This window comes from Crinia signifera, chromosome 1, assembly GCF_055691185.1.
Source record: "Crinia signifera chromosome 1, ASM5569118v1, whole genome shotgun sequence".
In the NCBI taxonomy this organism is placed as follows: Eukaryota; Metazoa; Chordata; class Amphibia; order Anura; family Myobatrachidae; genus Crinia; species Crinia signifera.
This window is the reverse complement of record NC_139217.1, coordinates 365,126,468-365,149,015: the sequence shown is the minus strand read 5'-3', so window position 1 is coordinate 365,149,015 and position 22,548 is coordinate 365,126,468. Positions and strand designations below refer to the sequence as shown.

Below are 22,548 nucleotides of genomic sequence, written 5' to 3'. Positions count from 1 at the left end.
GATACAAAGCTAGACAGAGAGCATCCCTCCTGTCCCGTGAACAACTTTTGGCTCCTAAATTACAGCTTGCCAAAGATCCTGTTCTCCCATGGGTCACCAAGTACAACAGTGCTAGCCCGGTCATCAACAAAATGTCTAAAAACCTTTGGCCGATCATCAAAACAGATCGAGATATGAATTTATCTTACACTAGGCTAATGTCATGTTACCAGAGGGCCCCTAACCTTAGAGATATGCTGGTGAGAGCAGATATCACAGGGTTTAAATCTCCCCCTAAACCGCCACCTCTGGGTTATATCAGGTGCACCTGTACCGTTTGTTCCAATATGATCCCTGGTAACATTTTTTATCATCCCCAGTCTGAGGTCAAATTTACCATTCGGCACACGTTGAGGTGTGAGACCAGGTATGTGGTCTATCAGCTCATTTGCCCCTGCAGGCTGTCCTAATCGGTAAGACCTAAAGGTCCTTTAAGGAGCTCATTACCACCCATCGCTCAACGATTAGGGCAGCCCTTGCAGGTGGTAAATGCGACTTACCTTTTACTAAACATTTTGTTGCCAAAAAACACACATTACCCTCACTCCGTTTCCTGTATGATCAATCACATCCCGATCAACATGAGAGGTGGTAACAGAGGTCTCAAGCTATTGAAATGCGAGACCCACTGGATCCACCGTCTTGATACCTTAGCCCCCATAGCTGTCTGACTCGTACTTCATTACATCTGGTTTTTTATCAGTATTTGGTCCTCTTGTGTGATTTTTCATGGCCAGTATATTTTGTCATATATTTCTTTGTATCGTTCCTTGATTGCATAACCCCTGTTTATACTATGATCATTATTCCGACATATTTGTGCGGCTATGTGCAACTACCTTGTTAGTGTTACTACGGCTATGTATGTATGCTAATTTGCTTATATGTAGAATACACACTTTATACTCTTTGAATACTATTACTGCTGTTTATATTGTTCTTACTTCATTGTTTATGTGCTATGTATATTTGTTTACAGTCCATCTCTATGGTGATCGTGTTTCACACGCAGCGCCGGCTGGCGCAACATGATGACGTCATCCCGGCGAACGCCCGGTGCTGGGCTGCCGGAGTTGCATCTTACACGTGCACTTGGGTGTTGTATAAAAATAAGTTTTATCTTCTTGTACTTTGAGCCTGAAGAAAATGCCAAATAAAGGCATTGAAACGTTGCTTTAACCCTGCTGTACATGTAGTGATTTTTGCTGAGAGTGCTGCGCCTCCTCCGATCCCTGCATCTTTCAACAGTGAGGGCACCCAGCCAAGCAGCCTGATTTAGTGTAAGTGGCAGTGCCGGTCCTTGTACGATATACAATATATATATATATATATATATATATATATATATATATATATATATATATATATATATATATACACACACACACACACACACACAGGGTAGATACAAAGCACAGAATGGTGCGGCACTCAGGTTTAAAAATAAATAAATACTCAGGTAGCCATGAGAGTATGTGCTATATATATATATATATATATATATATATATATATATATATATATATATATATAGTACTTGTGTAGTTTCACGGCGCCACCGCGCGCACAGTGAAACTTTGAAACTTGGCAGTCTGCCAGACTCTGTGTTTACTGTGCGCGTGCCGCTCTAGCTGTTCTCAGCGCATGGATTTAGACGCTTTAGCGTCTAAATTGCCGGGTTGTCAGCGGTGCGCAGGAGTCTGGTTTTAGACGCTTTAGCGTCTAAATTGCCGGGTTGTCAGCGGTGCGCAGGACTGCCTATTTCACTGTGACCTGTCAGCGCTGGGTGCACTGCTGCTGCCCAGCGCTATGCTGATAACGTAGCTTACATAAGGAAAGCAGCCACGCGCTGCGCTGAGAACAGCTAGAGCGGCACGCGCACAGTAAACACAGAGTCTGGCAGACTGCCAAGTTTCAAAGTTTCACTGTGCGCGCGGTGGCGCCGTGAAACTACACAAGTACCATATATATATATATATATATCTGTAGTGGAGTCATGCAGTAAGCACCTTCCCTCTGAACTTTAAATTTGGAGGGTTACACACTGCTGAGCCTATACAAGATTTCTCTTTGAAGAAAAAAAAATTTTTTTTGGATGCCACATTTCTGGACCTTATTGGAAATACAGGTCTGGTTTTAATAATTGGATATACACATAGCTGTATCGGTTATATTATTGTCCCTGATGAAGTCATTGTTATGAGGAAACGCATTGGGATTTCTCTTCAGACCGAACTTACCAACCCACCAGAGATACTATTGTAATTGTTCATGTACTTGGATAAACATTTTATGTACATTAGGTGTTTTTTATGTGTCCATACATTATTTTATTCATTTTATGTATTAAATGATATATGTGAACTGAAGCTGTTTCACTATCTTAGCGCCCTCTGAAATATATATATATATATATATATATATATATATACCAGGGGTAGTTCGGCACTCCTGCTGATGCTCTTGATGTCCCGCGGTGCCTTCCTTGAATGAATAATCACTGTGTGCCCTATTGTCCCGGTGACCCGGTTTCAATAAGGCAGGCGGCACTCCAACGGCATTAGATGAAAGAAATACGTTTTTTATTGCATTGCTGTTGTAGCCTACGTTTCAAGACCTAAGTCTTTTCGTCAGGGCGTGCAATATCGAAAAGATAAAGTGCTGTGTGGTATACACACATACTGTGATGGTCGGCACTCGTGCTTGCTGCTGTGGGGACAGTGGTGCCTTCCAAAAAGTTAATAGATAGCCATAGTACACAAGAGGTGGCACTCACGGGTTTGTAGAATCAAAAAGTATATTAAATTCCAAACAAGTGTCACAACAGTTAGCCCCACGTTTCAAGTCCCTTGGCCCCTTTATCAGGGTGTGAACCACCTTGATGATAGTGGATAGTGGGGGTATAAAAAAAGGTTGGAGGACGCGTACCGCCGCCCCTCGCGGGCTCACTGCGCTCGCCACGCTTCGGGTTCACGTTCATAGTGGGGGTAGCGTGAGGGTGCATTTAACATTGTAAGCCCCCATTAGGGGCTTATACAATTTAAAATCGCATCGCATTGTATGCCATATACAATGGTATACAATTTTAAATTGTATACCATCGGGTGCCAATCGCTTCGCATCGCATACCATCACATGCCTTATGGTCTGCGATGCGATGGGCGCCGTGATAGTACACAAGTACCATGCTTTTCTTCTAAGGGGGCAGTTATCAAAGATTGGAGAGAGATAAAGTGGCAACCATTTTTGACATTTTTCAAACACTGGGGCAGATGTATCAACCAGCGTTAAGTGCAAAAATGCACTTAACACTGATTAACTGGGGGGGGATTCTGTCTATCCTAATGTATTACTAGCACACCTAACGTGCGCTAGTAATAGCCCGCCGAGTTACGTTCGGCGGGGCTGTCCCTGCAATCCCCCCCAGGGATTAATGGCCGGGGCGATGTATTAACAGCCTTCAAGGCGTTAATTCGCCCCGGCCGCTTCGCCAGCTCAGGGCTAGCGTTGTCCTATCCCCCACTATGGGGACAACGCTAGCCCTGCGTCTGGCTTGGGCTGCGCTGGAGATCTCACGGTTTTAGCGAGATCTCGCGCATGCCCAGAAAGCCGGCCGGGGGGGGGGGCGGCTAGTGCGCATGTGCAGGGCGGCGAGGGAGACGATAAGGAGAGCCGTTCACGCTGGGGATAACATCTCTCCTTATCGGCTTTGGGGGGGTTAATACATCTGCCTATAACGTTTGCCCGCTTCTCCATGTAATGCTGGCGAAGCGGGACTCGTTATTCTCAAAACGTTATAGGCAGATTAATACATCTGCCCCACTGTGTCAGTTAGTAGCCGATTATCTGGTACTATTGGAGGGGAATTCAATCAGGTGACGGTCACACTACTGCACTTTATGGCGATGGAGAACTCCCTTAAAAATTATCACTGCCCCATAGGTGGATGGTTAATAGGACTGCCATTGACAGTGTTAAAATGCTGCGGCAACAACTAGTTCTGACCCTTCGTATCTAATTTAATCCCCCCCTTCATCGCTTTTACTTTAAAACTGTCTTTAGGTTAATAAGATTCCAACTAAATCATATTATAACATGAACAAAAAAAAAGGAAAAATATTTTAGAGCTACATGCCCAAAATGATATCAATTCATATGAATTAATAAAAGCCAGGTTAAACAAAAGCTGACAAGAAACAATCATACTATAATTATTAAGTGACACTGTATGATATATATGTTTCATACTAACATAAATGCCAGTTAAGGTGCAAGCCTTTGGTGAATACACACCTAACTTTCTCCAGAGGTAAGAATGATTCTCAGACACTGCAGTCTGCCTTGGCACAATGTTAAAACTCATTCGCTCTGCAAAATCTCACTGGTGCATATTGGGCAATTTCCAGCTCTATCTTGTTCATACAAACAGAAGCGAAACATCAATTAAATGCAGGTTTGAGGGCTGACACTGCCGACTGCTAACACAGTGATCAGGTCAGGTGCATCCCCCATAAGATGCAATGTGACACATACTGTCAACTCGGAGGAGGAGAGATCCGGAACAGTGATGTATCTCTACAGAGCATTATTTAGCATTTTTATGTCAAACAGTTTCTACATTTTCATTGCACAGATGTTTCTCCCCCCACATAACCTGTTTTATTAGAAGGCTACTTGCTGGAAAGGGCACAACATGCATAGTTATTGTGGTAATGTATAATGGGGCACAGAGGTGGTTAATGAAGATGACAGCTTCTTTGCATTGAGGGATTTCCTCAGTACTATGCATAAATCTGCCAGCTATAGGATTAGGCTGAAAGCGAAGGGCCTTTATCAATGAGCTTTGCAGGCATACAGTACCCGGTATATTGCAAGGCTACAATTCCATCCTGCACACGTTATTAACCCTTCCTACAGCAATGCTGCTTGCTACCAAAAGCATCAAGATAACATGGCATGCTCAAGGTCACCCACAAGCTCTTATAAAGCCATCACTTGCTCAGCTATCCAGTCTGCTACTAGGAATATTTACTATTAGGTCAGGAGATACACAGAGTTTAGGAGTGGGGTGGAGTGAAGGCATGAAACACCCTCTATTCTGAGCTACACACACACACACACACATACACACACATATACAAGGCTTCTAGGAGGATTATTTGTTTCCTACATTACAATACTAATATCTAGAATGACTTAACCTCCTAACTGCCACAGCATATTGTCAAGCCCTGAGATAGAGGCCTCTTCTCTCTCATAAAAAAAAAAAAAAAAAAGGCTTAAACATCTGCATTACAAGTTAGCTGCCATCACAGCCCAAGTATAGTTCTCCATTGCCGGGTAATGGTGACAGAGAGATGCATGCAACCAACTTTCTGCTCTTGCACCAGAACAGGGAAGCAGCGGCAGCAGGCAGGGAATGGTATCCTACCTTGTGCTGGAGTCAGGCTGCTGGGACTCAGGGCCAGGTGCAGTGTGCTGTGCCCATTTACATCCAGGCAGACTGGGGCAGCAGCAGGTCTGGGGTGCAGGCAATGCTTATACTCGTCTCACAATGATTCATGACTGCTGAAAGCCAGTGAAAGAAGCATCATCCAGCATGCAGCAGCTGCCACAGCCTATTAGACAGTAGTCCGACCTTCTTTCTCCTCCTCCCTCTCTCTCCAGCTTACACACACACACACACACACACACACACACACAAGATGGCTTTTCCCTCTATTTCCTACAGTAGCTGTGTAATTCCCAACTGTAGCCTTTCCTGCTCATACACACAGAGAGAGAGAGACAGACAGAATCTAGATAGTAGCCTCCTGCCACCTCCCTACCTCCCTCCCCACACCGTACTGATTCCTCCTCCTCTACACACAGGGGAAGGGACATATGTGGTCTACAGAATGGACCAATCCATTACAAATATAGGTTGTCTTTTTATATCCCACAGTATGCTGCATGCAGTGAGGAGCTTAGGAACTCCTATGCAGAAGGGTATTAACAAGGATTACCTGGAAAATGCTACTATTTTTATTTTTTTACAGTTTTAACTCCTCATGTGCATGTAGTACCTTTCTGTTCTCTCTGGTTTGTGTTTTGGTTTCATTTTAAAAGTGCTCCATGTCCATTTCCTATAAATGGCAACTAAGGCATCCATGTTTGTGTAGCTCAAAGAGCTTACATTTACTTATAGTAAAAAAAGAAAAACACGAACTGCATATTTCTATACATAAATGTGGCATGTGCATGATAATATACCTGTTCATTTCTGTTTTAATTAGTTACTGTATTATGGTTTTATATGTCAATAAGCATTAGGATTTTAAGACTTGGAACATATACTAACCCAAACAAAACAATTATCTAATTATTCTACATTTTTATTGCAATAAATTTAAACATATTCCTGTATCTTATGTAATGGATGAGAGTAGCAGAAGATATCTAATAATAGCTAAAATGATGTACAAGTTGATAAACTGTTGTACTGTTCATGACCTTGAGAACATCATTTTCATTTCCTGAGCCATTAATGCCATCGAAGCGGTGTGCAGGATAGATTGGTTTATTGATATGTAAGGTACATCCATATACAGTCATTATTATAAACTGCGTGTCACTAGCTTCAGCATTGGTAAAGGAAACAGCATGTCAATTATAAGACATGTATGTATGGTAACATATCAAATTCAGTGCAAGTGTCAGCTGCTTAGCAACTGTAAGAGCAATAGGAAATATAACAGGGTTCTCCCAGAGGAAGTGAAGCACTAAATCCCTCTCACACACACAGTTTCTGACATGCATAATTCTGGACCCTTATTAAGTCATAGGGAACAGGACACACTTTAATTACACAAGATCTGGGGGATTTGAGAACCAGATATTGTAATATACAAATGTACAAAAGAGTCAATCAAATACTCATTTTGTGGTAGCGTTGCGGGCAATTTGGTCTTAATTTCACCTCCATTGCCTGTATAAAAAGAAGTTCTAAAAGTATATTAACACCCCTATGCAGGCACCCATGTCCAATCTGTACGCTTGGTTTCATGGTCGTCATACTTGTAGATGCAAACTTATACAAGCCTTATATTTTATGTATGCGGACAGCTCAGTTGTCATCACAGCTGTATTGTGTAATAAGAATTCTGGTTCTAAGTGGTACCTGTTCTCGGTTTTAGCTTTTTAGTTACTGTAAAGTTTAGTTCTGTGTACTGCGCATTGTTCTTCTAATATGTGCTATAAGTGCGACTCTGCAAACCACTTGTGGCGCCTTATAAATAAAATATAATAATATGCAAAAGATCTGCACGAAAACATGTGTATTTATACATACACAACTGTGCTAACCACGCAACGCTATAGAAACCATCTTTAAACTTTGTGTGCTTGCAAATGCCCTGATAACACAGTTACGTCCCTTCAACTGCAAGGGAAGATGCGACTTAATATTTAGCTTGATTCTGATCTGCTCGGTAAGCTGTGAAGCTGGTAGCTTCCCAAGTGCCTGTGACACTGCCCCGCTAATTCCCCCCCGGCAATACGCCTCGCTACCATGCAAAAGGATGTGTAACAAAACACATCCCCTCGCATGTCTCCATTGCAGAACAAATCATTTGATGGTTGCCGATTATCGAATGATTTCTCCTGGCTTCACAAATAAAACAGTCTGAACTGACTTAATTGCAGCCGCAGGGACAAAGACAGGGCCGGCATCTCACGTCATGTAATGTCAGCTATTCATCCACCCATGGGAACGCTCAGCATTTTAATGGTGACTCCCATAAAACGCTGGGCGTTCCCATTGCAAAGTGCCCCCACTGCCCCTGTCCACCCCCGTTCCTCCCTCCCTGCTGGGAACGTCCCGGTGAGTGTGTAACTCGCCACAGCCATTCGCTGTCAGGGTTTGCAAATGCACATGCGCAAACCTTGACCATTACGGCAGGGGTCGTATTCGGATCACTACGAATAATTTAGAATTGGCCCCATTGCGCATTAAGATGCCCCACTACGGAGCGTGTGTCGTGTGACTTTCAGCTATGGAGCATGTGCCGTGTGATGCTCATGCAGTGCGAGTGTAGTGCTCTCCTATGGAGCATGTGCAGGATGACGCTCAGCTATGGAGCATCCCGGTTTCATATTTCCAGGATTCAGGTCCTGACGACTTTTGCCCTGTGTTCTTGCAAAAAAACAGCTATATTGCTATGTTGCTTCAACTTATTACCCAAAGCATGGAAGCAATATTTGCACAGTTCCATGGAAACGTCATATAAGACATGCTGCATTAGCATAGTTAAATGTCAATCAAAAGACAATCACATATAATGCTAAGGAAGATATGCGACAGGGCTTCTCCCACTTGCTAGAAAAGACAGAAGGGAAACCATACAAGATTGCTTAAAAAAATAAATAAATAAACTTAAAAAAAGAAAGAAAACAAATAACTCAAAAACTGAGAGGGCAACAATGTATGCATATTTTAATTGTTATTGCAGCTATATTTATTTCGTTTTTGGTGAATCATGAAATACGAGTTGGTGATGGTGGGAGCTGGTGGCAGTGGTAGCCGGGGATAGATAGAGGGAGCTGGAAGTAGAAGGAGCTGGAAGTAGAAGGAGCTGGGGGTAGATGGAGCTGGAAGTAGAGGGAGCTGAGGGTAGGATGGAGCTGGAAGTAGAGGCAGCTGGGGGTAGATGGAGCTGGGGGTAGAGGCAGCTGGGGGTAGTAGGAGTTGTTGGTAGGAACAACTGTTATTTGAATATTTTATCATTCTCTAAAGTTATTACCCATAATAATTTATTTCTGGCCTGTGGTGTAAAAAATATTCTAATGTCTTCTTCACAGGAGAAGGTAGTCAACTTGATAAGAAGGTAGAACAAAGTGGATGATAGCAACTGCAATAGAAAGTATGGGAAGTTCCTAATTGGGGACTCAAATTAGCGATGCATGCAGAAAGATCATGCAGAAAGCAGGAAAGACTCTCTCCTGATTAACCCCTAAATCCAATTTACAAATAATCTGCTGGAGACTACTTTACATCTCAAGATGTCCATATATCAGGTGCCCATGAGAGAGAGGGACAAAAAAATGTCTGCGGGACCCCCAGTTTCTTGAGGGGGGGGGGGGTACATTATTCTTTATTTTTAAAATGCTGATAGTACAAACATTGTTTGTCTACAACAGGGGTGTCTCTCCCCCTGTTAAAGTGTGGCTCCTGCTCCCACTGCTGCCCGCCGTCCACCATCCACCATCACCCGCTGCCCGTTCCCCGAATCCCTTCTCCTTCTGAGGGGAAGAGAGCGCGCTTCGCGCATCTCTCCTACCCCTACCTGTGCATCCTTGTGACTGGGCCGTCCGCCAATCAGAGCTTGTGGGCCAGCAGCCAATCAGGAGCCGGCCCACAAGCTTTGATTGGTGGAAGGCCCAGTCACAGGGAAGTGAGGGGGAAGGAGACGCACGGTGTGCTGTGTTGTGCTCTCCTCCCCTCGGTGACATGACAGGACTGCAGGGGGACCCCAAACTGTCCTCTCCCCGCCCGGCAGAAGCAGCAACATCGGTGAGTGCTGCTGCTAGGAAATTAGCACTGTGGGGGCATAGCAGTTTGTGGCACTGTGGGGGCATAGCAGTTTGTGGCACTGTGGGGGCATAGCAGTTTGTGGCACTGTGGGGGCATAGCAGTTTGTGGCACTGTGGGGGCATAGCAGTTTGTGGCACTGTGGGGGCATAGCAGATTGTTGCACTGTGGGGGCATACCAGCTTTTTGGCACTCTGGGGGCATACCAGCTTTTTGGCACTGTGGGGGCATATCAGTTTGTGGCACCGTGGGGGCATATCTGGCACCGTGGGAGCATATGTGTATTTGGCACTATTGGGGGCATATGTCTATATGGCACTGCACTATTGGAGGCATATGTGTATCACACCCACCCAAGGGGTTCAAATAGACCACGCCCCTTTTTTGGCACTTGCGCCGAAGGCATGTTTTTGGCTCTTTAGCTTGACTACAGATATTTTTCGGCTCTTTACCTCTGACCGGTTGGCCACCCCTGATCTACAACATTATTATTGGGCCATTAAAGAAATCATGATTATGTGTTACATTTGGACTTATATTTGATTGTATTACATGTGTAATATGTGCATTTTCACAAATAAAATGTGCTTTGATTAAATTAATTTGCTGATAAAGATCATTCGTTATGACATATTCTTAAAATCAGCCAGTATGTACGCACTGGTGACATGGATAGTGCTAGAGGGAGAACAACAGTGAAGATGGTCTTGCCAATAAGAGTTTGCATGTCAAGGATATTCTGCGCAGTTCTGAAACTCTGAGCATTTGTATGCACGTGAGAACAAGGATTTGCTGCAAAGAAAATTATGTGGCTGTGCATTTGCTGTGTAGAGATTATCTTATTACGGGAAGTATTAGGATTAAAATAAGGAATAAATGGGTGCTATGGAAATCAAGTCCACCATATGTAAACTAATATATATATACAGTAAGTAGGTCGACAAGCATTGGGTCAACACCATTAGGTCGACGTGGGTCAGTCCCCCCTGTCTAATTGTATTATTTTTATTGATTAGTTATAAGCCCTCATTTAATTGCAAATTTAATATAATAATAAAAAAGCCAACAACTGTAACTTTTTTTATTATGTATAAGTAGGACCACTTACAGGGTCAGTACATGCATGTCCTATTCATTTACACTCTATTCAGGATGGAATATGGTACAGTACAGTGGATATTTTGCAGTTACTGGTACATTTCAGGCTGACAGTACTATCACATGCATCCAGGTGCCGCCCCCAAACATGTGCCGCCCCTGTCTAGGTCGACAGGTCATTAGGTTGACACAAGCATTAGGTCAGCATGGGCAAGGTTGACAGTCAAAAGGTCGACATGGGGTTTTCACTGTTTTTTTACCCGAATGTTGACACAGTCAACATGGACACAGGTTTAAGTGCACCGCATCCGTCGCTGTGCTTTAGGCACACTATTTTATTCTCCCACCATGCCCTAGTGCAGGGGTAGGGAACCTCAGGGGTGGGGAACCTCAGGCCCGGGGGCCGTATGCGGCCCCCGTTGCCGGTCTGAGTGGCCCTCCCACCTGTCCAGTGGCTTTGCCGTGAGTTAAGTACAGGGGAATTCTCGCAAGAGGTCGGTAGTTCTTGCGAGATTCCTCAATCAACAGCAGCCGGAGACTGTCAGTCCTATTCAGCGACAGCCACCGGAGTGTGGGATGGCTGCAGCAGGACAATTTATAAGAGAAATTTTTACTTATGGCCCCCGATGGATTTTTTTACCCATACAAACGGCCCTTGGCACAAAAAAGGTTCCCCACCCCTGCCCTAGTGGATGGTAGGGCATGAAATTCCGCCTGTCCGCACATGTCGGCTCAAAGAACAGTGAAAACCCCCATGTTGAACTTTTGACTGTCGACCTTGCCCATGTAGACCTCATGCTTGTGTCAACCTGTCGACCTAAAGCCATGTCGATTTAATGGTGTTATTATAGGGAATTTGGTACTTGTTTCCTAGCACGGTGCCCACGATTCCATCGTACGACAACTCATCGCATGCAATATTGCGGCATGCGATGTGATTAGATTTTCAATTGTACAAGCACACAGATGGGTGCTTACAATGTGATTTCATCATTTAGTGTCACCCCCAATGTCAACGCCAACCCGAAGCGTGCGAGCGCAGCGAGCCCCGCGAGTACAGCGAGCCCCGCGAGAACGCGTCCTCCGACCTTTTCATACCCTTACTATCCACGTCGGTGTGGAGTTGATTTTAGATAGTGGCGAGCCCCGCGAGGGGACGCGTAATACGAGCTCGAAGCGTGGCGAGCGCAGCGAGCCCCACAAGGGGACAGGGATTACTTTACATGTATTCTGCATCCCCCCACGGGGCTCGCTGCGCTCGCCACGATTCAGGCGCGGTGGCTCGCCACACTATCTAAAATCAACTCCGCGCTGACGTGGATAGTGGGGGTATGAAAAGGTCGGAGGACGCGTACCGCCTGCGCTCGCCACTCTTCGGGATGGCGTGGATACTGGGGGTTACATCTCATTGTAAGCACCCATCACATGGCATGGGTGCTTGTACAATGAAATATCGCATACCATTTGCTGGCATGTGATCCTATGCGATATTTCATTGTACAAGCACTCCTGTGCATTTAACATGGAGATTGCATTGCATCGCACATCACTAATAACGGTACGCGATGCCATGGGATGGGCACCGTGCTAGGAAACAAGTACCGGGAATTCTGCTGTAGAGAAGGACTTGTGGGTCATCATAGATGAAAAATTGGGTAATAGTGCACACTGCTCAAGTGTAGCAACAAAAGCAAACCAGACACTGGCATGCATTAAAAGGGGTATGGATTCAAGGGATGCCAATGTGATAGTGCCTCTTTACAAGGCATTGGTGAGACCACACTTGGAATATTGTGTTCAGTTCTGGGCACCGAACCTTAAAAAGAACATAAACAGGTACAGAGAAGGGCGACAAAGCTAGTAAAAGGTCTTGAATCCGTAGAATACAAAGATAGGTTAACCAGGCTGAATATGTTTTCACAGGAGAAACGGAGGCTGAAAGGTGATATGATTAGTATGTTCAAATACAGGATTGGTAATCATATGGAACTGGGAGATGATTTGTTCACCAACAGGCCTATACTTAGGACACATTGGCATGTACTGAGGCTCGAGGAAAAGAAATTCTGTACTGAATTAAGAAAATGATTCTTCTCCATTAGAGCAGTAAAATTCTGGAACTCATTGCCAATGGGGGTGGTTACAGCAACTACTCTTAATTAATTTAAATCAAAACTGGATTCAGTTTTGGCCACTAACTCAAGTCAGTAGTTACAAGTTAGATAGGTTGAACTCGATGGACTAATGTCTTTTTTTGAGCCTTAATTACTATGTATAGTGGGGTCACCCCCTTTTTGAAGGCACCGAAGCAGGATATCCCTGGGGGACTCCAGAGTGCCGGAGGCAAGAGTGGCAGTATATAGATATATATATATAAATATATCTATCTATCTATCTATCTATCTATATATATATAGAGAACAGACTCTTGTTTCACGCCACCAACTTAGTAGTTACTACGTTTGGGCTGCCGGACTTACAAGGACCCCTGTTGGATGGGGACAAAGAGAATGTGGATGGCAGTTGTAAGTTGGCGCCCTTTTTTTTAGACCTTTAGTGATTGGGTCTATATAGCCTTTTGACAAATTTCAAAGCAATAAAAGTAAACATACATTTATTAAAAAGTCTCTTGTTCCACACTTCTGTGGTGATTGTTTCAGACCATGAAAAGTTCAGTAGTATATTTCACAATAGCAAATAGACGATACCAACGCGTTTCGTCCCTACATGGGACTTCATCACGGGTTTGCAAAAAGCATTGACATAATTTCCACAGTTTTTATAAGTTGAATGTGACTGCAACCAGATGTTATACACTACCACTAGGTCCTTTGGAATTCAGAGGTGCACTGCAGCTTTAAGACCTTTTCTCTCAATGGTTCAATCGGTATAAAGAACTTTTAAGTCCGAATGAATAGCTTAGTGGATTGAGGTTTTTTTTTTTTTAGGTATTATTCCCGATACTCCATCAAATCATAAAACTGTTCCAATTATAGGGATGGTTCCGTTAGGTGATTCCTACCAATGTAGGTTCAGGTGTGTGTACACTCAATATGCCATTTTTGGACTGTTTGAATTAAGGTTCTTAATATCTGGTAGACACTCTCATTATGAGGCCGACCTGGACCAATATGCACTCGAGGACAGGTACAGTCAGTATACAGTTATATATTATTCAGAATGTGGTTTTCACTGTCCTTTTAGAGGTGTGTGCCAGTGGAAAGGTTCAGTGGGAATGAACCTTTCATTCCTTACTTTTCATTCCTTCCTTACTGAGCGTAGGGGAGGGGTCCAAAGTCTGTTTCACAGCAAGGATTAAATCCTCAATGCCCGGGACAGAAGCATCAGCCTCTTCCCTTTGCTCCCAACATAAATCATCTTCGCAAACACCATCCTCATCAGAATCGACAGATAACGGAGGAGGTGTAGCTGATAGCCGTCTGGAGGAAGGGCTATCAGAAGGTTTTGCAAACTTTTCCAGAAGAGAATGCATCTTATGAACCCCTTGAGCAGTGTCCTGTATGACCTGCAGTAACATGGAGTCCCCTTGCGAATGAGCAATGGATCCCATAGAAGTCTGGGAGGATGAACTAGGGCCATTAGACTAAATAAGACTATTCTTTTGCCTATTGAGAGCCTCAGCCAAGGCATTCATAGACGTCCCCAACGCAGCAGCCCACGCAGGTTCTTGTTGCTCAGACCTCAGGGCTTGTGCACTAGTGGGCACAGCTTCACAAGCAGGGCACAAATCCCCTTGATCCATCTGTTCACATGTTAATTTTACTCCACGGGATCTGCAGTCTAATAACATGATCCGCACCTCCCCCCTCTCCACAGCAGCAGTATCACATGTGTTAGTCATATTTAACCCATGGTGCACAATGTCAGGCAAAGTACCAGTCAATGTATATAGTGTACTTATCTGACTGCTTGCGGTAGGTGACTTCAGCGTCAGTGGGGGTGGCGCTTTCCATGAGAATCTGTAATCTCTGTACCTTGAAGAATTCAGCCAGGCTTCAGCTCAGCAGTGGAGAGAAAATGGCGCCAGTACACAGAGTAGGAATAGACTAAGTCTCTGCTTCAGCAGGGTAGGATAGCCAAATTGGCGCCCATTCCCCCTTTAGCCACTCCCACAAGTGTTTATCCTCACCTCCAGTACCTCCCCTTCTTCCTGGGATCACATGTAGTCATCCAGCAGCGCTGGACACCTCTAATAGACTTCACTTCCCTAGAGGGATTTCAGTCTATAAACCCTCCAAGATGGCGTCCGCCATCGCGGGAGGTCTGTCCCCCACGATCCCCTTCTAAGTAAGGTGCTGGTTGCAGGCACTCCCCGGGCCCAGGCAAACCTCTCCTCAAAAGAGGTTAAGCGCGGTACAGGATACGCCGCTGCGTCTCTTTATATGAGACGCAGCCGCGTCTCGCCAAACACAGAGCGCTGACAGGAAATGCTTCTGTCAGCCTCTGCTGTGCTCTCAGTGTGTGGCAGTTCCTAGAAGCAGCACACTGGAAAAGAAAACCTGCACTAGGTTAATAAAATAAAAAAAACTATTTGACTAGAATAATAATATTCTAGTGAAAATCCAAAGGAAACAATTTGGCAGTTGCAGGAGCAGCCGAGCATAGCACCCACTCCGGTGGGCACCTATCATGAACTGAAGCATGATGGGATGCGGAGGGGAGGAGACTGCTACCAGAGGAAAGATTTCAGCATAGCTGCCTGGCTCCTGCGGACCCTCCTACATCCCAAGGTGAAGCTGTGTCACCGGACTGGACGAAAGAGAAACATAACATTTGTAGTGAGTGCAACCTGCAGGCTTACCATTGACAATAATTCAATTGCTTCATGGCCTTAACTTGGGATGCTACAAGCTTGCGGTAAGCACCACAGGTAATTGAAACTGACCCTAAAACTTTTGTGTCAGGATTGCATCGGGCGCATGCAGTTACCTTTTCAGATAATTCACCACTCGCTTCCTATGCAAGCGTTGGGGAACACTAGACGGCAGGGTACCCTAGGGTCTCCCCTTTTTGGTACTTGGGAGGGCAGGCTCCCACCGGTACACAACATGGGCGTCTCCATTGCTAAACCGATCAAGTGACTGCTGTTAGCCTATCTGGTATAGCTAATCCTCTACCAGCCAATCACAGCTCCCTGGAGAGGATAAAGGGGCAATTCTGGATTTGCCAAGTCCTCAAGTCTTCTGAATTAGCTGTAAATGAGTTCTGTGTGCTCCTTTTTAAGATCCAGTTATTTCCCTGGTTATGTTTATTCTAGCATGTCCAGTCTTCCTGGTCATTCTCTGGTTCGGATATTCTTCTGTATTTAGGGATATATATAACCAGCTGGTGGACGGCGGCACTCAGAAATAACGACACGTACACATGCCAATATCTGCCAACGTTTCAATGTCGGAACATTTTCGTCAGGGCAACAATACATGAAATAGGGTAAACCTTTAGTTACTGAGGGCGGGTGAAAGCTAGTAGGACTCAAAAGCATGTTGCGGTCCGTGGGTTTTACATATAATGAAGTATGTAGATTGCCACCACTTAAAGTGATGCGCACATCCAAAAAATCGATGGTGGATTTTGACATGTTACAGGTAAGTTTTACAGGACTAGGACTACTGTTCTGGGTTTGTATCAATTCAAGTAAAGATGCGGATGACCCCTGCCACAATAACAGCATATCGTCTATGTAGCGCGCATAATAAAATACATTAGCCCAAATGTTGGGGTCCGCTAAAAAAATATCATGCTCCACCGCCATCATAAAGGCATTGGCGTACGATGGGGTCACTGATGACCCCATCGCACAGCCAGCTACCTGTAGATAAAAGCTAGTCCTACTAGCTTTCACCCGCCCTCAGTAACTAAAGGTTTACCCTATTCACAACTCTTACGAGTGCGCAGGATCTGTAGCGACCCTGTTGACCTGGAGATCCAATTGAACAACATGATAGCCAAATTTGTTGACAGAGGTTATGTTCTCAGCGACCTACTGCTTATTAAACAACGAGTACTAGCAATCCCCCGCAGTAAAACTTTAAAAAGAAAGTCCAAAAACAAATCTAGTAACAGAATGTTTTGGCCCAATCGCTTTAACACCTGCAGCAACCAAGCCAAACAGGCTGTATCCAAATATTGGCCGATAGTGTCTGCCGACACTGATCTTCCAGGTCTACACAACAAAAAACTCATTACCAGCTACTCCAGAGGCCGTAATTTGCGGGACCTGCTAGTTCACACCGACATAACTAATTTTGACAAACACAAACCGGGTACTTTCTTAGGCACCCCCAAGGTGGGTTGTGTTAAATGTACAGGCTGTGTTACATGTGGGTATATGTGGACTGGGGACCACATCAAAAATCCATTCAACAATAAGATTTTTAAAATTAATTACAGACTCACATGTATTTCACAGTTCGTCATTTATGTTTTGGTGTGTCCCTGTGGCAAGTTCTATGTTGGCAAAACTGACTGCCAGTTCAAAGTCAGAATGGCCCAACATAGACTTGCCATCAGAACAGCAGTGCTCAAAGGCACTAGCGATCAACCGGTTGCCCGGCATTACGCCCAGATGGGCCATTCACCCACAGCTTTCAAGCATATGATCGTGGACCATGTGCCTCCATTGGTGCGAGGAGGTAACAGATCTAAATTGCTTTTGCAAAAAGAATCAAGGTGGATCTATATGTTGCATTCACTTAGTCCGTTTGGTTTAAATGAGACATTAGGCTTGAACTGCTTTTTGTGACAACGGGTGTCACTCCTTCCTTACCGCATGATTTATGTATTGTAATATTGTGCTGTATAGCTGTAATTTCATTACGTTATTTTCATGTATTCTGTCTGATTCTTACAGTGTTGTTATGTAACCATGGTGACGGGCGCACGGGGGGTGACGTCATCGATGCGTGCCGCTGCTGCACGGCGCGCTCAGATGCTGGGGGCTGGTTCAGTTGAGCACATAAATGGTGAGTGTTTTATTTCATGTATTGTTGCCCTGACGAAAATGTTCTGACATTGAAACGTTGGCAGAAATTGGCATGTGTACGTGTTGTTATTTCTGAGTGCCGCCGTCCACCAGCTGGTTGTGTGTGGGAGCCATTGTCCATGGAGTCCCGTATTGGAGGAAGGCAACAGAAACAGTAAACATTTGTGTCGACTGAGTGCCAGAGCTACAGAACGTATATATATATATATATATATATATATATATATATATATACATACACACACACACACACACACACTGGTAGGTGCTGGCGGCACTCAGGGATGGACAACTGGTTCTAGCAAAGGTAAAACTTTAATCTACGTTTCGGGGGTTCAAGACCCCTTCATCAGGATGGTCTTGAACCCTGAAACATAGATTACAGTTTCACCTTTGCTAGAACCAGTTGTCTGTCTCTGAGTGCCGCCAGCACCTACCAGTATATCCAGTGGCTATGACGCCTCACCGGCAAGACACCCCTGCATTAGGGGCAACGGAGTGCCAGGGATATCATATATATATATATATATATATATATATATATACATATATACACACACACATACATAAATCCCTTACCTCCTTCAAGCGCTCCCTCAAAACCCACTTCTTCCGCCTAGCCTATCCCTCCTCCTCCTCACCTCTTTCGCTCCTCCTATCATGCCTACCCTACCCCTCAAATCTGTTCCCATCCGTTCCTACTTATCCTATTGTTTTTCGTTTGTCCACCCACCTCCTTTTAGTCTGTTAACTCTTATGAGTAGGGTCCTCCTTCCTCACGTACTCACCCTACCTCTTTACCTCACCTGTGCTCCTGTCCTGTTCTTCCCTTCCTCTACTTCATCTTCAGTCTCCTCGACAATTTCGACACCTACTTCAGAACTGATGCAGATTTTAGTTCTACCAGCTATACCCCTATTTATGCTGTATTTTAATCAACACACCCTGTACGTTACCTTGTCATTTGTTTTTTTGTTTGCTATGTACGGCGCTGCGGACACTTTGTGGCGCCTTATAAATAAACAAACTATTACTACTACATACATACATACATATATATATATATATATATATATATATATATATATATATATATATATATATATATATATATATATATATATATATATATATATATATATATATATATATATATAGACAATTGCATATGCGCGGCACTCCAAAATGATGCTGTATAGGTGAAGGTAGAAACCCCGGTGCCCTCCGTGCGATACACCTGCCGACTGCAGGTGCCTGTATGTAGCTGTCTGGGGGCGGCGGCACTCGGTCCAAGCGGAATAAAAGTCAGGAGACTGTGTAGTTATACACCAACGTTTCAAACCTCTGCGGGTTTTTTATCAAGGTAAGCAAAAGTCTTTTGCTTACCTTGATAAAAAACCCGCAGAGGTTTGAAACGTTGGTGTATAACTACACAGTCTCCTGACTTTTATTCCGCTTGGACCGAGTGCCGCCGCCCCCAGACAGCTATATATATATATATATATATATATATATATATATATATATATATTATATATATACATACATACATACATATATACATACATACATACATATACATACACTTTAAATAAAAGGAAAAGCAGTAAAAAATATATTAAAAAGATAGAAATAGGTTGACTCCCAAATGATGCTTCAGCAAAGCAACGAGTTTCCTCAGATATGGTCTGCAGTTTCATTAGCACTCAGCAATTAATTTATTGCCATAGAAAGCATGGGATAAGTTAGGTACAGTAGATCTCTTGCAGAGATGTTAATAACCCCGAATATAAGCAATCACTGCAATTTATTCCAGCCATAGATCAAAGTTCTTGTTCCCTTTGGGACCTTTGTTAGCTTCCTTGATATATGGCTGCAATAAATTCAACACCTTAAGCTGAATACATTATTGTGCCTTGAATTTCAATGTCAGCAGAACCGCGTACTATTTTTACCAAGGCTAACTACAGTTATTGTAAGATCACTGTATTACTCATTATCTTTCAGTTAAGACAGTAGTTTTCATTTAATGTGCATGATTTGAGACACCAATAGTCCTGTACCTTGCTTGAGGACAGAAGGCAGCCTGGACCTCCATTGGAGATGAATGACAGCTGTCTCTGCAGCCAGAGTAGCTCTTTCTGGGACTGTTTGAGCAAATGCTCTATATCACTTGGCTTTTGACCCATTAATCCTTCCTGCATTGACAGAAAAAGAAAGGAGATCTGATGACATCAGTGGATTTAAATCTGCAATCACTTTTATTTACATCAGATAATGAACTTTTAGAGTTAATTATTATCGATAATTGGCATTATCAGCTTGGTTGTAACTACAGTAAATGTAATTTGAAAATATTGCCAAAAAAGTCTTATTCCCTCAGAACTTTGTAACACTGCTATACTTCTGGCAGGCTTCCTCCAGTAGAGAGTGCAGTAAAGGAATGGTCATCAACCATCAATGGGTCTTTACGCACTGATGGTTGGCACCTAGTGGCTAATGGTTTTACCATTAATAATAAGGAAGCAGATGGCCACTGATGGTAAACGTCGAGTCAAATGGCTTCTATTATAAGACCGTTGGCAGGCATAGAGCTGCAGCTTATTTGCATATTGGTGGTGTTGATCAGCTAGGACCGTAAGCTGCTGCGCATGCTCTAAGCAAACAGCAGAGCAACTTCCACTTGACAAATCCCACTGCAACACCCTGCCTTCACTGCTACTGTAGACAAACTACCACATATATAACTCATATTACTGTAGCTGCTGTAGCAGCAGCCAGCCACTAGTGGCGCCAAGGTGTGCATACACAGAGGAAAGTGATTGTTTCTTATGACTTTAGTTAGTGTTCAGTGCAACAAAGCCTCTTCTACCCCTTGGCAGGTATTTCGATAGTGGAACCATCAATTGTAAGGTACTGTATGAAAAAAAAAGTGTTTTTATACTTTACTAGCCAAGTGGGTTCCCCACATAGGTTTTCCTCTAAGCTGCACCGGGATGCCCCCTTTCCATAACATTCACATGCTCCAAACTGGTCCACCCCTCAAAAATAAAAAAATAAGGTTATTCCCTGCACCCCTAGTGTTCTAAAGACTTTTTTTTGTACATTTTAGACCTTCAGTAATTTACAGTATCCCTATTAATACGTGGTCATTTCTTTGCTAATCCACTTTTAAGCACTCCTGCCATAATGTTTTTACCTTGAGACATCCAAGTCTGGTTCTTAGCTCATCGCATTCCACCTGCAGGAGCCGAACCTCCACTTCCCTCTCGGATTCTCTATTGGGACAAGGGGAGTGAGCAGGTCCTCCATTTACTGAGCGCATGGCCTGTTTTGTTGATGGCCTCTTTGCCACGGTTGAAGTTTTATTCTGTAATCATAACCAAAAAATATATATAAGTTCTTTTCAATAAAAAAACAACCATGCAATCTTTCATTGTAGTTTGTTAGCAGTCAAAAATTGTTCATCAAAGAGTTAATACATTATTTGTAAACAATTAAAACCAATAGGAATAAACCCGAAAAAGGGGGGGTGGGTGTGCTTAATGCTGAATAACAAAGGTGATATGCAGGGGTGGCTCCCGAGGTGGCGCTGCAGTACTGTTCAAATATGGGAGCTACACCAACTTCCACCCCAAACTGACTCACTGGCAGTTGGTGTGGCTCCCCTATTTGAATTTTGAACTGTGCTGCAGGCCCACCTCTTGAGCCCGATTTTCAACATCCTGGGCCAATTTATTAGTCATTTCATATAAAACCTGACTTTCATTTCAGCATGTTTGTAAATTTGTGTTGAGATGTTTGCACGTTTCCGGAGTTGTCAACATTTCCAGTCATTCTTTAAAACAAGGTGGGCAGGGCGTCTCTGCGGCAGCTGGACCGTCAGCAGTGGGATCCCTGTGGCGGATGGGAACTAGTTCTCATCCGCTGCAGGGACCCCACCGCTGACTGTCCAGCCGCCGCAAAGACCTCGCTGCCTCCCTAGCACTGATTGCAAGGTGGAAGAGGGGGAATGATAATTACATGTCTTCTATGGGTGGCCAGGGGCTGAGCATTGGAATAGAGGTGTGTGTGTGTGTGTGTGTGTGTGTGGGGGGGTCATCATTACTGTAAAGTGCCCACTATACCCACCCTGTGCTGGGCATGCCTCCATAATGGCCAGAGAGGCTGGCACAGCAGGCAGAGGTGCCAGAGGAAGGTGGCCCCAGCCCCACGGCTTACAGAGCGAGAGGGTGGCGCTGGGAGGGGGGGGTGATTATCTCGGCTGTCCTCACCCTGGCTGACACTCGAGACCCTCTATCCCCCTGTCGCTGTGTGTGTGCGTTTCAAAGACACTATGCCCGGGGCCGCCAGGTGAGGGATGGCTGCTGCGTCCTGCCAGTGCCCGGGGACAAGCTGCACCTGCTGCCAGCCTTATCCTCCTTCCACTGGCCAAAGTGATGAAGGCCCCATCTATGTCTGTGATCCTTCCTGACAGCACCCTGCTCCCCAGACAGGTACACCCCCAGTACACACAGCCAGGTCACAGCTGTCACAAACCACAATCCCGCCAGCCACAATCAGATTGCGGCCCCGCACACTGCACGGGTGGTGAGGAGGGGGGGGGGGGGTGAGGAATGGAGGGGGCCCCCACAGACCTTAATCCGGCCCTGGACAAGCCACACTCTGATATTTTGATACATGAATTATTAACTATGACCAAGGCAGGAGCACCAGTTAGCCAGCACCTTCAAGCATCCACTGTCTCCAGGACAGGAGCCTTGTTTGCATAATGTATGAATTGCATTATGGATATTATCTAGACTAAATGGCATTGGCTGAACTATCACTGCTACATATT

General features: G+C 44.3%; 1 protein-coding gene across 17 annotated transcripts in view; it reads right to left on the bottom strand.

Annotated features, from left to right (window-relative positions):
* Nucleotides 1–22,548, bottom strand: part of RIMBP2 (RIMS binding protein 2) — a 359,110-nt gene that overhangs the window by 269,827 nt on the left and 66,735 nt on the right. For all 17 annotated transcript variants that reach the window (XM_083150351.1, XM_083150360.1, XM_083150314.1 and 14 more), the window contains exons 4-5: nucleotides 20,908–21,078; nucleotides 19,772–19,906 (exon numbers count right to left, since the gene is read on the bottom strand). In XM_083150351.1, the coding sequence (XP_083006477.1) occupies nucleotides 19,772–19,906; nucleotides 20,908–21,078 (306 nt within the window). The remainder of the gene's footprint in view (nucleotides 1–19,771; nucleotides 19,907–20,907; nucleotides 21,079–22,548) is intronic.